Here is a 15,329-nt window from a genome sequence, read left to right as displayed (position 1 = left end):
ATTTGATTTGAAGTTATAGAATTCGTTTTGTGCTTTACTTTACAATTTCCTTCTAGTTTTCTTAAAAGAGACCATGCTTTTCTGCTGGACCTTTTAAAATCCAAATTCTCAACTGTTTCCATCCATTTATTACAACGTGCTGCATTCAGTTTGCTCAACAATTCCTCACCAATTTCACCATCTTCACTCTCAAGAAATTGTCTGTACAGTTGTTCACATTCATCAGACCATCCTGGGATATATTCTTTGCGAAAGCCACGTGGTATTGATTTCTTTGCAGCTGTAATAACTGCTTTACAAAACCGTTCATAGTTTTTACTGATTGGTGGTATCCAGCCGATACACTTATCAAGGTGATCTGCAAACTTCTTCCAGTTGGCTTTGGCAAGGTTCCATCGAGGATGCGGATACGACGTTACAAGAGGAATAGATACTCCAATGGTGATGATGACAGGGCGATGCTGGCTACGAGGGAAATGTTTGACAACACATCGAGATGTAGACAAAGGTTGATTGTTTCTATTGCGTGAGACAAAACATAAGTCAGGATTGTATCCTCTCTGCCAGGCTGCTGACTGGAAAGTTGGAAAGTCCTTTGCATCAAAAACGAGGAATATATTATGCGCTTCAGACCAGTTTACCAGATACTCGCCATTGTCATCGTTGCTAGCATATTGCCAAAGCTCGTGGTGGCTATTAAAATCTCCTATGTATACAGTAGGGTGTGGGTGAACATGAATGACTTCTGTGGGCCATTGTACTGCAGGAGGCTTGTAAATATTAACAATTGTGATATCGCCAACTTTGCGCACAACTTCATGGATGTCATTTTCAACAGATGTAGATACAAACATTGCGTTTTCAATGTTACTTTTCACATATGTGGCTACACCGTAATAAGAGTCATATGTAGCACCAATTAGATCAAAGCCATAGATGGAGCCACGAACTATCAACAGGCAGGAACCATCAACAGGCAGGAACGTGGAGTGTCGCCTCCCCGTAGCCCCTCCTGCGACGCTGGATCCTGGGCTGTTACTCACTGGACGACGGGTCTCATGGCACCGATTTTCCAGAGCCCAGGGCAGATGACAAACTTCCTCAGTCCCTCTGGCAGGCTCTGAGTTGATACACGCTCTGCACCAGCGTGACCAGGCACAGCAGGCGTCAGAATCTCCACACTGGAGTTGAGGTGAGATCCTCCCTGACAGGAATTTTTCCCTGACAGGAATTTTAGCTGATGAATCCTCCCTGACAGGAATTTTAGCTGAGCAATCCTCCCTGACAGGAATTTTAGCTGAGGAATTCCTACCTGACAGGAATTTTAGCTGAGGAATCCTCTCTGACAGGAATTTTAGCTGAGGAATCCTCCCTGACAGGAATTTTAGCTGAGGAATTCCTCCCTGACAGGAATTTTAGCTGAGGAATCCTCCCTGACAGGAATTTTAGCTGAGAAACCTCCCTGACAGGAATTTTAGCTGATGAAATTCACATGGGCTAATTGCAGACTCATGCTTAACATTCCACCGCTGGCGGGGGGAGGGGGAGAGCCCCCAGGACTCAGTGCAACCGCAGCTGCGGTACACTTATGGAGTTGTTTTCTGTCCACCATTGCTGTGCAGGGCTGGAGGGGGGGAAGGGTAGTCCCTTCCCACCATTTTATTATATTTCCTCATGTCGACGTTCTTGTCGGAGCTAAGCCCCTCCCCTCCGACACGCGATAAGCCACGCCCCCTCACGAAAGCGTGTGTAGCTCTCCACACAAGAGCTCTGCAGAGCATCGCTCTCTCTCGTGATCAGAGCCTGTGGGCGTCTCTCAGAGCTTGCTTCCTCCTTCCCACAGGAACTGGGACGCAGGAGGTGGGGTGGGGGCCATCAGCGTTCTGGGTGAGTTATATCCTCACTTGTTTTCTCACATTAGCTCTGCAGAGCATTGCTCCCTCATTACAATCAGTTTGTGGCTCATCAGCCTTGGGCTGCAGTCACATGTTTTATGCACTGCACAACTACAGCAACAACTATAAGATTTCTAATGTACAGCCTATTATTCAGCCTGCACTACCTGCCACGCTGAGCTACTAGGGGTTGATAGCACCTCTTCCTTCTGTGAGTCCGGTGCCCCTGTAACTCCCCCCCCCCCTCTCCCCCCGCCACCACCGCATTAACTGCTGCCAGCCCTGAGCCTACAGCTCCCAGTCCCCCGGAATGGGCACAGTTCCCAGAACCTGGTGCTGGCTATGCAACATCGTCCTCACACCCCTCGGGGCTCCTGGACAGAACGCAGCCTGATGACACCTCTATAGAGGGTCCTTCTTATAAGAATTCGCCCTGTGTACCCCCATGGTGCTCCCTCGGGGGTACACAGATGGGGTTCTCCCACATGTTCCGCGGTCTCTGAGGAGCCAGAGGAAGGGGAATGATGTTTGTACCAGGATGATTCCTTGGTTCAACCTCCCCGAGCGATCAAGCTGCGATGGACTCCCTTATTGCAGCAATCAACCAAACTCTGCATGTGGAAGATCTCCCTTCCACTACTACTGACCATGCGGTCTCCTTTGAAAGGGTGAAGAAACCTCAAAAAAAAAAAAGTTTTTGCCGGCTCTCGGTATCCGTAATCTCATGGAGTCCCGGTACCCAATTGACTTAGCTGTCTCTAACGGCTACCCCCCCCCCCTCTCCCGGCCTCTCGCCTGCCTGAAAGACCCTCCTGTCTTTACTTGATTGATCCTCCTTCAAGGACCCGACAGACAAGTGGAGCAGCTTCATCGCTCCGCCTTCAGGCCTCGGGTCCCTCTCCTTCCGTGTGGGTCGCACACAGGCACCAGGAATACCAGTCAGACCCTCACAGAAGTAACCGTTCACATTGCTGTGGCTATGGAGTACCTCATGCAGGCCTCCCTCGACGCTGCTACCTGCGCAGTTTTTGCCGCCTCAAATACCATAGCCATCCGTAAGACCCTCTGGTTCCAATAATGGAGAGCGGACTCGGTCCCTAAGAAGCCTCTCACAGTACTCCTTTCCAGACCAATGGTTTGGCGATCGTCTGGACCGGCTCTATTTTTTATTTTTTATTTATTTATTTTTTTTCCTGACGCCACGGGAGGAAAAGAGTATCTCCCTCCCTCAACTCTAGCCCAGGACGTTTTTTTTTACTAGAGACGCAGGGCCAGACCTTCTCAGCCCTCCCCAAGTCCACTTCGTCCTGTCAGTCTAGACAAAAACCGAGGAGTCTCGTCCTCCTCCATCTGGGCTGCCGCTTCAGACCACAAATACGTGCGAGACCCTGTGTGTTCTGGTTATCACATTGAATTCCGGACCCGATCCCCGGGTTGGTCTTTTCTCTCAAACCCCCCAAAGGCTCCAAAACACCTCTAGGCCTTCTCAGCAATCCACTCCCTCCAAACGGCGGGGGCGATGGTACCTGTTCCGGACGGCGAGAGGTTCAAGGCCTTCTATTCCAACCTCTTGTGGTCCCCAAAAAAGTTCCTATGGTCCATTATTACCTCTATGGTCGAAGGAGAAATCCTTGCCTCCATAGCTATCAGGGACGCGTACCTGCACATACCCATCACCCCAGCTCACCAAAAGTTCCTCCACTTTGCGGTTGAGGACATCTTTTTATTTTTCTTTTCATTTGTAGCCCTACCCTCGACCCTGCCACAGCACCAAGGGTCTTCACCAAGGTCATGGCGGCCGCCATGAGTACCCTTCACGCCAGGAGAGTGGCTGTTTCTGCCTTTCTTGGATGACCTCCTCATCAAGGGCTCAACCAGCGTGTAGATCTCTGTCGGCACCCTATCCCGCTTAGGGTGGCTTCTGACTCCAGTCACACCATCCCCGGTCCCGTCAAAATCCGTCACCTCCCTGGACATGTCCCTGGACACCTTTCAGGGCTTGATATTTCTCCCTCAAGACAAGGCGACCGCTCTACAACAAGCGGTACACTGCCTTCTACGTACTCCTCTCGCTCCATACGATTCAGTATGAGAGTGCTAGGTAGGATAGCAGCGGCTATAGAGGCAGTGCCACTCGCTTAACCACACCACCGCCCACTGCAGCTTGCGCTTCTAGCTGCCTGGGGCAAGAGGCCCTTTTCCCTGGACGAACTTTTCACCTGACGCCTTCAGTCAGGTATGCACTTTGCTGGTGGCTTCAGTCCTCTTCCATATCGAGAGGGAGTTTTTCTCTACCATGTGGACTGGCTACTCCTGACCACGGACGCCAGCTTCTTAGGTTGGGGTGCAGCATACTGGCTCCACACTGCTTGGGGATGTTTGACGCCCCAGAAGTCTTCCCTTCCCAGAAATCATCCTGAAATTCAGCGCGATCTTCCTCGCGCTCAGGTCGTTCCCCCATCTGCTAGCAGGTCGTTTGATTTGGGTCCAATTGGACAGTGCAACAGCTGTGGCCTTTGTCAATCGGCAGGGAGGTACCAGCAGCAAGACAGCTTATCTCAAGATTCTCACCTGGGCCGAATTGATGGGGTCTGTGATTTCAGCGGTACACATACCTTGGCGGCGGACCTTCTCCGTCGCCAAGGCCTGGCCACCGGAGAGTGGTTTCTCCACCCAGAAGTGTTCCCACACATCTGCACTCGCTGGGTACACCAGACGTGGATCTAATGGCCTCAAGGTTGAACGCAAAGGTTCCCGCGTTCTTAGCCAGGTCACGTGATCCACAGTCCATCGGCGCGGATGCTCTAGTCTCCTGAAGTCGCTTCCGTCTACCTTACATGTTTTTTCGCCTCTGCCCCTGCTGCCGCGAGTAATCAGGAAGATCAAGGCAGAAGAAGTCCCGGTGTTACTAATAGCACTGGACTGGCTCAGGCGCGCCTGGGACGCCAAATTAGTACAATTGCTCATGGCGCCTCTTAAGCATCCCAGACCTGCTGACCCAAGGGCCCATTTCCCATTAGAACTTCAGAGCCCTGAAGCTGACGGCCTGTCCATTGAGACCTGGACTTTAACAAGAGCGAGATTCTCTCCCGCGGTCATCTCCACCATGATCAGTGCCCAAAAGCCGGCCTTCATCCCGTATTTACCACCGTACGTGGAAAACTTTTTCCTTTTCCGATGCAGGGAATCTAATGTCCAACCTATGCCTCTGGCGATACCCACAATTCTTGATTATTTGCAATCAGGTTGCAAAAGGGGTTGGCCCTCAGCTCCCTTAAGGGGCAGGTTTCATCTCTCTCAATATTCTATCAATGCCGTCTAGCTTGCAATCCGCAAGTCAAGATCTTCCTCCAGGGAGTTTCCAATCTGGTTCCCCCGTACAAACGGCCACTGGACCCATGGGACCCCAATCTCATTTTGGACAGTCTCCAGAGGTCCCCCTTTGAACCTCTTAAGGAATCTTCTCTTGCTCGTCTCTCCTGGAAGGTAACATTCTTAGTGGCGATTACGTCCATCAGACAAGTTTTGGAACTGGCAGCGCTCTCTTGCCACGAACCCTTTCTGATCTTTCATCAGGACAAGGTGGTTCTACGCCCCCTTCCAGATTTTCTTCCGAAGGTTACTTCCCCGTTTCATTTGAACGAAGACATAGTTCTGCCTTTCTTTTGTCCTCACCCAGTCCATAGGGTGGATAGGTCTCTACATTCGCTAGACCTTGTGAGGTTTTTCAGATATTACGTATCCAGGACAACCCCTTTAGAAACACGGACTCCTTGTTCGTCATTCCTGAAAGGCCTAAGAAAGCTTCATAGGCAACGCTGACTCGCTGGATTCGCTCTGCGATCCAGGAAGTCTACCGCTTGCAACTCAAGCCCATTCCTAGTGGGCTGCGGACTCATTCCACGCGAGCAGTTGGCGCCTCTTGGGCCATTAGGCATCAGGCTTCAGTGGAACAGGGGTGTAAGGCTGCGACCTGGTCTTGCCTACATACTGTTTCAAAGCATTACCGAGTCCATACCCAGGCTTCAGCTGAGGCGAACCTAGGTAGGAAAATTCTGCAAACGATAGTGGAGCACCTATCTCAGTAGGCACTCCTGGCTATCTAGGACTGGTTCCAGTCCTTGGGTTGTGTTGTTTATTGTTTACCCACCCAGGGACTGCTTTAGGACGTCCCATGGTCCTGTGTCCCCCCAATGAGGCGTCAGAGAAAAACGGATTTTTGTGTACTCACCGTAAAATCGTTTTCTCTTAGCCATCATTGGGGGACACAGCACCCTCCCTGTTGCTCTGTTGGGCCTTAGTTTTTTCTTTCTCAGTACTTTTTTGTTAGGAGTATTCACTCATGTTTTTTGTTACTTGTTCTCCTACTGCTTGTGTACTAAAACTGAAGTAGCCTGGCTGGGCCAGGGGGTGTATACTGCAGGGGACGAGCTAACATCTTTGCATCTACTTAGTGTCCTCCTATGGATAATGGATATGCAGCATAACACCCATGGTCCTGTGTCCCCCAATGATGGCTAAGAGAAAACGATTTACGGTGAGTACACAAAAATCCATTTTTTTATACATATATACATATATATATATATATATATATATATATATATAAATAAAATGTATATGTATGTATGTATGTATGTATCTATATATCTATATATACACACAAATACAGATGCACTGCACTGTTTTTGTGTATAGACATGTTTGGAAATGTATATAATTTTACTGCTTTTAAGATTCACAACTTTTATTTGTGTTTGCCAACATTATATATCCAATATATTATCTGAGACCCATCTATAAACTTGTGCTTGGACTTTCGGCAAGCTGCAGTTTATATTGGTATCATATTGGGGTAGATTTGACTTTGTAAACGTCTCTTGTTGCATTTTTTTCTCGGGGGGGTGGTCACCAAAAATAAACATTCTGACGTTTTTCTTCAGGAACATGATCATTGGAGTATGTTTTTTTTTCAAAATGTGTTTGCATCTTATCTTTGCAGGAAGCTAAAATAATGAACACTTTGGCTTTTAGGGTTTTACTGATTTAATTGCAGATAATAATTGAGTGATTACATGCAAATGATTATCTGTCCCGCAGAGCAACCATTACCTGGGGTCTCGGCAGAGGATGTGTGTGAGCTGCCCGCTGAAGATGTGACTTCAGAAAGGGACGGTGAGTCTGATACCGTCTGTCTGCTCCATATCATTTCACTGTTCTTTGAATTATTCCCAGCAAGTCAATGCAAATCATATACTTCATGGATAACCCCTTCACGACCAATGACATGTATTTTAATAATCAGTCGTGTCCCTTGCCTTTGATGTGAGCTGTGCAAAAGCTAGCGGAGGGCACCACTTAAATAAGGTGGGATCAACCAAAAAACATGCCAAGAAACATGTGACTTAAGCGGGCTTTACACGCTGCGACATCGCCCGAGCGATTTCGTTGGGGTCACAGAATTAGTGACGCACATGCGGTCGCTTTAGCGATGTCTTTGCGTGTGACACCTATGAGCGATTTTGAATCGTCGCAAAAATGTTCAAAGTCACTCATCGGTGACATGGGGGTCCCTTCTCAAATATCGCTGCTGAACGGTGTACGAAGTAGTTAGTCGCTCCTGCGGCAGCACACATCGCTATGTGTGACACCGCAGGAACGAGGAACCTCACCTTACCTGCGGCCGCCGGCAATGAGGAAGGAAGGAGGTGGGCGGGATGTTACATCCCGCTCATCTCCACCCCTCCGCTTCTATTGGGCGGCGGTTCAGTGATGCTGCTGTGACGTCGCTGTGACACTGAACGAACCACCCCCTTAGAAAGGAGGCGGTTTGCCGGTCACAGCGACGTCGGTAGGCAGGTAAGTACGTGTGACGGGTCCGTGCGATGTTATGCGCCACGGGCAGCGATTTGTCTGTGTCACACAACCGATGGGGGCGGGTACGCACGCTAGCGATATCGGTCACGATATCGCAGCGTGTAAAGCGGCCTTAATTAGAAGAAGAAAGGATGGCACAAATTAATTTGGGATCACGGTTGTGTTAACGGAATCCGTCAAATGACGGATTCTAACGGAATCCACCACCATAGACGTCCATTATAAAAACAACGGACGCCGATGGAATCCTGCAGGTTGCGTTTTTTTGACACTCCGCCAAGTGCAGAAAAAAGCTACATGCAGCGTTCCATTTGCCAGGCGGATGCAACGTAGCGTTGGCTAATGAATGCAACACAAGGCCACCTGTTGCTATCCGTAGCTAATAGAAGTCAATTCCTCAAGGCGGCAAATAGCAACGGATGCCGTTCAATGCAAGTAGCCTTAGGCTGCATGCGCACGCTGCATCTTTTTGTGTTCACAAACTGCAGCCAAAACTGCACCTTGTCAAAGAGAGCCTGGAAATGTCACAAAAATGCTTGTAATTGTAATTTCGGTGCGTTTTTCACAACATGCGTTTTTGCTACGTTCTTGTGACAAATGTTGACAAAAACGCAGGAAGAATTAACATGCTGCATTTTTTTTGTCACAAACTTTTGACAAATAAAATGCTGACAACCTGCAATGTGCGCACAGCAAATCTGACTTCTCATAGACTTTGCTGGGAAGTCAAATGTCAGTAAGTCCTGACAACAAAACTGCACCAAAAAACGCAGCAAAAAACGCAGCGTGCGAATGTAGCCTTAAAGAGACCAGTATAGCAGATACAGCATGGAGGAAGAAGGAGGCCAGCATTTCCTATGAGCAAAGTCATCTGGGGCATCACATGATGTGCATAATGAGCCATGCTTAGATGTTTACAAAAGACAGCTCTACCAAATGCCATCACTTGTACTAATCGCTCCTGCCTTGGATAACACACAGTACCGTAATACCCCTAGTAGTTGCGCATTTACCACTGACTGGAATATAAGCGCTATACATATGAGTTTCACTGGAAGCGCACAAATATTCATGCAATTCAACATCTCAGCGATTCAGATATCTATAAATTCCTCAGTGATAACTGTATTTTCTCTATCGTTTCATTGGGGGACACAGGACCATGGGTTATGCTGCTGTCACTAGGAGGCTGACACTAAGTAAACATAAAAAAGTTAGCTCCTCCCTAGCAGTATACACCCCGAGCCGGAGGCGGGCTCAGATCAGTTTTAGCTTAGTGTCGTAGGAGGCTGATGTGGGCCGTCTCGGCCCCCCTCAGCCATGTATGTTTTTGCGCTTTTTTCTTTTATTTCGGCGCCGCTCATCACTCTCATACCTGTCGTCTTTTTCTCTGCAGGTATTCGCTTCACTCATCCTCCGCAGCCCTGTGGGTACCACTCCCCAGGGTCGCAGGGGGCTTGAGACTTCGGGCCCTCTCCCCCGCCCGTCCCCGTGGTACCACTCCCGGGGGTGCGCGTGTGGGCAGGTTGTTTTGTGGGCACCCCTGATTCGCCCTGCGGTATCACCCCAAAGGGCGTACAGGGGAGTACAGCAGGGATGGAAATCTCCGCAGCGTGTGTAATAGATGGGGCCCTGTCATGCTGCCTTCTCCTGATAGGGGGCTGATCTACCCCCATCATGATGTCCACTACCCTGCCTCAGCACGCTCTCCCCCGGAGCCTTCCTGGACGAGCAGCGCTGTACACAGGCAGGGGCAGGGAGCCCTGCCTGCACCGCATCCGTCGCTGGGCCGGCGCCGCTGATTGCAGGTAGGACCGACCTTTCCTGCACTTTCCCCCGGCCCTCTCCATAAATTTAGTCCCCGGTCTCGGCCTAGTCGCTCCTGCGTCCTAGCCACGCCCCGCTGCAGCGCTATTGGCCGCCGGTCGTCTCCCTCTGTATCCTCCCACTGCTCTGCCTCCTGGCTGATGGTGGGGGCTGTGAATCCTCCGGGTTTTCGCGCCGGAATCCTGCTCCTCCCCCAGCCTCCTCCAGCGTCCCCTCGCCATTTTAGCCTGCCTCTGGTCCCCTGAGGCTGCAGCGCGCCGGCGTTCTGACTCTTCTGGCCAGCTCTCCTGGACTTCCCCTTCTGGACTGGTGGGCAGCACGCAGGACCTGGGTAAGCTCTGCTCCTAAGGAGTAGCCCTCACTAGGCAGCATTCTCTGAGTTTAGGGACGAGTTAACCCTCTCCTGTCTCCTTCCTAGCAGCCACCAGGGAGAGTACCTGTTTTCACCATGCCTAAGGCTAAGCCCACCCAATCCAAGCAGGCCCCCTTTGCACTATTTTTTGCATGCTCCTCCTGCAAGTCCAAGTTTTCCCAGGGTCAGGACGCCCCACTATGCTCCGTCTGTTCTACAGACGCACAGCCTCCGCAGGACTCCGCGGCCAACGCTTCTGATACCGCAGACGCCACAGCGCCATATGCCGCAGGGCCCTGCGTCCCGCCCCCCCGACTGGCTAGCGTCCCTGTCCCAGTCCGTAGATTCCCTCTCTGAGGCTTCTCGGACCATCGCGCAAGCTCTGCGCCTGCTGCCGTCGCTCGCCCAGATTCCCGCAGACCCGGCGCAATCGCCTCCGGAGCAGGTGAGCCCTGTTGCAGGGTCCTCCTCTGCTGCTCAAAAACGGACCCGCCAGGTCTCGTCCTCAGACTCTTCCCAGGTTTCACCTTCATCCCCAGGTCCAGACCGTCAGTCCTCCAGGGAGGCTTCTGACTGCTCCGATGATGATTCCGATGCGGCACCCCTGCAGGACTCAGAGCAGGCGGCTGATATTCGGCGCATGGTGAATAGCCTGATAGAAGCAGTAAACCAGACCTTGAAGGTACAGGTGGACCCAGTCTCCTCCCAGAGCACCCAGGTCTCGTTTAAGCGGGTGAAGCGGGCCCAGAACACATTCAGCGGACATCCAGAATTCGCTGAGTTACTGCGCAGCCACAGGCAACAGCCGGACAGGGTATTTACCAGCGGTAAGTCCATCGATTTGCATTATCCCTTTCCTGAGGGTCTTCGAAAGGATTGGGCAGGCTCCCCGGTGGTCGACCCCCCAATCTCCCGCCTGTCTTCTCACACAGTCCTTCCACTCACTAACGGTACGTCTCTCAAGGACCCTGCGGACCGTACTATTGACAGGTTGGCCCGTTCCGCCTTCGAGGCAGCGGGCACATCCCTCTCTCCGGCCTTTGCCTCGGTTTGGGTTGCGAAGGCCCTGATGTCCTGGGCGGACACGCTACGTTGCGGTCTCCGCGCCATTCCTGCCAACCCGGACCTGGTTACCATCGCCTCGCAGATTTCCCTCGCGGGTGAGTACTTGCTCAATGCAGCCCTGGCGTCTGCAAGTTGCGCGACCCAGGCCGCCAGCAACAATGTGGCCATCCGTCGAGCCCTCTGGCTCCGGTCCTGGAACGCGGATGCGGCCTCTAAGAAGTCACTAACTTCCCTGCCCTTCCTAGGGGAGCGTCTCTTCGGAGATAGGCTGGACCAGCTGATCTCCGATGCAACGGGAGGAAAGAGTACATTTCTCCCCCAATTGCGCCCTAAGCGCTTCCAGAATCGGCGCCCCACCGCTCGTTTCCGGCCCTTTCGCAGCTTCAACTCCAATCCCCAGCCGCGGAAAAGCCGCTCTCCTCCGAGAGACAGGAAGACCCCGTCATTCAAGACCAATCCCGCCTGGCGTTCACGCCCCCGCCAGCCCACGAGATCCTCTTCTGGTTACCGCCGACGTTCCTCCAAGTGACTCGCGGTCGGCGCGCAACAGCGCCAGACTTGTGGGAGGGCGTCTGTCTCGTTTTCAGCATGTGTGGATCCCCCTGACCGCCGATGCCTGGGTCAGAGAGATCATCACATCAGGCTACAAAATAGAATTCGAAGCAAAGCCACCGAGACGTTTTTTCCTATCTCGCCCTCCCGACTCTCCCGCGTGGGCTCGCGCGTTCTTTCACTCCATAGACTCCCTCCTCCGAGCCGGAGTCGTGGTACCAGTCCCTCCCGCAGAGCGTTTCAAGGGGTTCTATTCCAACCTTTTCGTGGTCCCCAAAAAGGACGGCTCTGTCCGTCCCGTCTTCGACCTAAAGCTTCTAAACAGGTCGGTGAGGCCTCGGCCGTTTCGAATGGAGTCACTCCGGTCCGTCATCGCGTCCATGGAGGTAGGCGAATTCCTGGCATCGCTGGATATTCAAGACGCCTATCTTCACATCCCGATAGCCACCTCTCACCAACAGTTCCTCCGCTTTGCGATAGCGGAAGATCACTTCCAGTTCACGGCTCTCCCCTTCGGCCTCGCATCCGCACCCAGGGTCTTTACGAAGATCATGGCTGCTGCCATGTCCGTCCTGCATTCCAGGGGTGTCATGGTCATCCCGTACTTGGACGATATGTTGATAAAGGGCTCTTCCTTCGAGGACTGTCGTCTTGGGGTTCAGGTCACGATCAACACCCTTTCACGGTTAGGGTGGCTGATAAATCGGAAGAAGTCCTCTCTGACCCCGGCCCGTCGGATCACCTTTTTAGGCATGGTATTCGATACCATCCAAGGGCGAGTCTTCCTCACACAGGAGAAGATGTCCTCCCTACAACGAGGCCTCCGCGCTCTCCGGCGTCAGCGCCAAGTTTCCATCAGGTTCGGCATGCGGGTCCTCGGTCGTATGGTGGCGGCGATGGAAGCGGTACCCTTTGCACAGTTCCATCTCCGGCCCCTCCAGCTGGCCTTGCTGAAGAAGTGGGACAGATCTCCCTTTTCTCTGGACCGCAGGTTTCATCTTTCGCCGGAGACACGCCATTCCCTCCTTTGGTGGCTCAATCAACGCAACCTCGCATCAGGAAGGTCTTTCCTCCCGCTCCACTGGAAGATAGTAACCACCGACGCCAGTCTCCAGGGCTGGGGAGCAGTGTTTCGGCATCACACAGCGCAGGGCCGATGGTCACCGAGGGAGAGTTGTCTCCAGATCAACATTTTGGAGATAAGAGCCATCCGACTAGCCTTGCAGCAGTTTCGGCACCTAGTACAGGGTTGCCCGGTCAGGATCCAGTCGGACAATGCGACGGCGGTGGCGTACATCAACCACCAAGGCGGCACAAGAAGTGTCGGGGCAATGCGAGAAGTCAAGAAGATTTTGCACTGGGCCGAATGTCATCACTCCCTGATCTCAGCGGTACACATCCCAGGCGTGGACAATTGGGCGGCGGACTTCCTCAGCAGGGAAGGCCTCGCCTCCGGAGAATGGTCCCTCAACCGGGAAGTCTTCAACCAGATCTGCGACAGATGGGGAGTTCCGGACGTGGACCCAATGGCCTCCCGGTTCAACCGTCAGGTTCCGCAGTTTGTAGCGCGGTGCCGCAACCGCTTGGCTTTAAGAGTCGACGCCCTCACCCTGTCATGGAGCCAGTTCAGTCTCCCGTACATCTTCCCTCCGCTCCCTCTAATTCCGAGGGTCCTCAAGAAGATCAAGGCGGAAGGAATTCCGGTCATCCTAGTGGCTCCGGACTGGCCCAGGTGAGCATGGTTCGCGGAACTAACTCAGCTCCTCGCAGACGCTCCGTGGCGCCTTCCAGACCGTCCAGATCTCCTGCAGCAGGGACCTCTTTTCCATCAGAACTCACAGGTCCTAAATTTGACGGCCTGGCCATTGAATCCTGGGTTCTAGCTAAGGCTGGTTTTTCCTCAAGAGTGATACAGACAATGATTAGGGCCAGGAAGCCATCTTCATCAAAAATTTACTACCGCACGTGGAAGGTTTTCTTCAGATGGTGTGAAGAACATAATATTTCTTCTCCACTTGCCTTCTCCCTTCCTTCCCTATTGGCATTCTTGCAGTCAGGCCTAGATGCGGGTCTCTCGCTCGCAACACTAAAGGGCCAGATATCGGCGTTATCAATCCTGTTTCAGAAGCCACTGGCCGCTCGTTCACAGGTTAAGACCTTCATCCAGGGAGTGGCCCACCTGGCACCGCCGTACCGTCGGCCTCTAGAGCCGTGGGACCTTAATCTAGTCCTAGGGTCACTTCAGGGTCCCCCATTCGAGCCCTTGCAAGAATCTTCCCTTTCTCACCTGTCTTGGAAGGTGGTGTTTCTCGTTGCCATCACTTCTATTCGCAGGACGTCAGAGCTGGCAGCTCTCTTGTCGTTCCCCCTTTTTGATTTTTCACCAGGACAAAGCGGTTCTCCGGCCAGATCCCGCTTTTCTCCCAAAGGTGGTCTCCCCGTTCCATCTTAACGAAGAAATCGTTCTTCCGTCCTTCTGTCCTGGCCCCTCTCACAGCTTGGAGAGGTCCTTGCACACCCTGGACCTAGTGCGTGCACTTAGAATTTATGTCTCCAGAACCGCGCCGTTCCGTAAGTCAGATGGTCTGTTTGTCCTCCCTTCTGGTCCCAAGAGGGGTGAGTCGGCATCCAAGGCCACAATTGCCAGATGGATCCGTTCCGCCATATCAGAGGCCTATCGGATTCGGGACAAGTCTCCGCCGCGGGGGGTAAGAGCGCACTCTACCCGTGCAGTGGGAGCCTCTTGGTCGATTAGGCATCAGGCGTCGGCCGACCAGGTCTACAAGGCCGCCACCTGGTCTAGCCTGCACACCTTTACTAGGTTCTACCAGGTTCACACCCAAGCATCGGCAGATGCTAGTTTTGGGAGAATGGTCTTGCAGGCAGCAGTTGCACACCTGTAATAGGGTGGCAGCATTCAATTATAGTGCAGCCCGCCGAGGGAGGTTGTTGTTTTCTTCCTATCTGCGGGTTTTTCGGTATTCCCACCCAGGGACTGCTTTTGGACGTCCCATGGTCCTGTGTCCCCCAATGAAACGATAGAGAAAGTAGGATTTTTGTGTACTCACCGTAAAATCTCTTTCTCTAAGTCTTCATTGGGGGACACAGCACCCACCCTGCTTGGTTTTTTGGTTGTTCAATTGCATTTGCCTGCTATTTTTCAGCGGTCTTATGTTCATAGACCTCTTGTTTGCACGGCTGCATTGTTTTAGTTACAACTTGTTTTTATGTATGGTGATTCTGGTACTCCTCCTACTGCTTGTGCACCAACTGATCTGAGCCCGCCTCCGGCTCGGGGTGTATACTGCTAGGGAGGAGCTAACTTTTTTATGTTTACTTAGTGTCAGCCTCCTAGTGACAGCAGCATAACCCATGGTCCTGTGTCCCCCAATGAAGACTCAGAGAAAGAGATTTTACGGTGAGTACACAAAAATCCTACTATTATGTCACACAAGGGATTTCAGTTTCAGCATGATACATACATCATCTTATATTCACTATTACATGCTGTTGTACATATTACCCAAAAGAACTTTATCCTGGCTATCTTATTTGACTACCTGTTCTATGTGTAATGAATAATTTGGGAAGGGGACCTTTCGCACACGCCATGAAAAAGAAAATTTCAGAATTGCCATTTTTGCACCATGAACCTTCCTGAAAAATATACAATAAGAGATTATATAAAAAAGTCCTATCTACCCCAAAAGGATGCCAATATTGACTTCAACTCACCCAAAGTCCAAGCAAAACTTCATAGA

General features: G+C 51.8%; 1 protein-coding gene across 1 annotated transcript in view; it reads left to right on the top strand.

Moving 5' to 3' along the window:
* The window catches only part of TDRD6 (tudor domain containing 6), a 277,890-nt gene that overhangs the window by 216,250 nt on the left and 46,311 nt on the right, over positions 1–15,329 (top strand). The window contains exon 8 of the mRNA XM_075341613.1: positions 6,996–7,070. Within this exon, the coding sequence (XP_075197728.1) occupies positions 6,996–7,070 (75 nt within the window). The remainder of the gene's footprint in view (positions 1–6,995; positions 7,071–15,329) is intronic.

This window comes from Anomaloglossus baeobatrachus, chromosome 3 (genome assembly GCF_048569485.1).
Source record: "Anomaloglossus baeobatrachus isolate aAnoBae1 chromosome 3, aAnoBae1.hap1, whole genome shotgun sequence".
NCBI classification, from domain to species: Eukaryota; Metazoa; Chordata; class Amphibia; order Anura; family Aromobatidae; genus Anomaloglossus; species Anomaloglossus baeobatrachus.
Note: the sequence above shows the minus strand (reverse complement) of the source record. Positions and strands in the feature narration are given on the sequence as shown.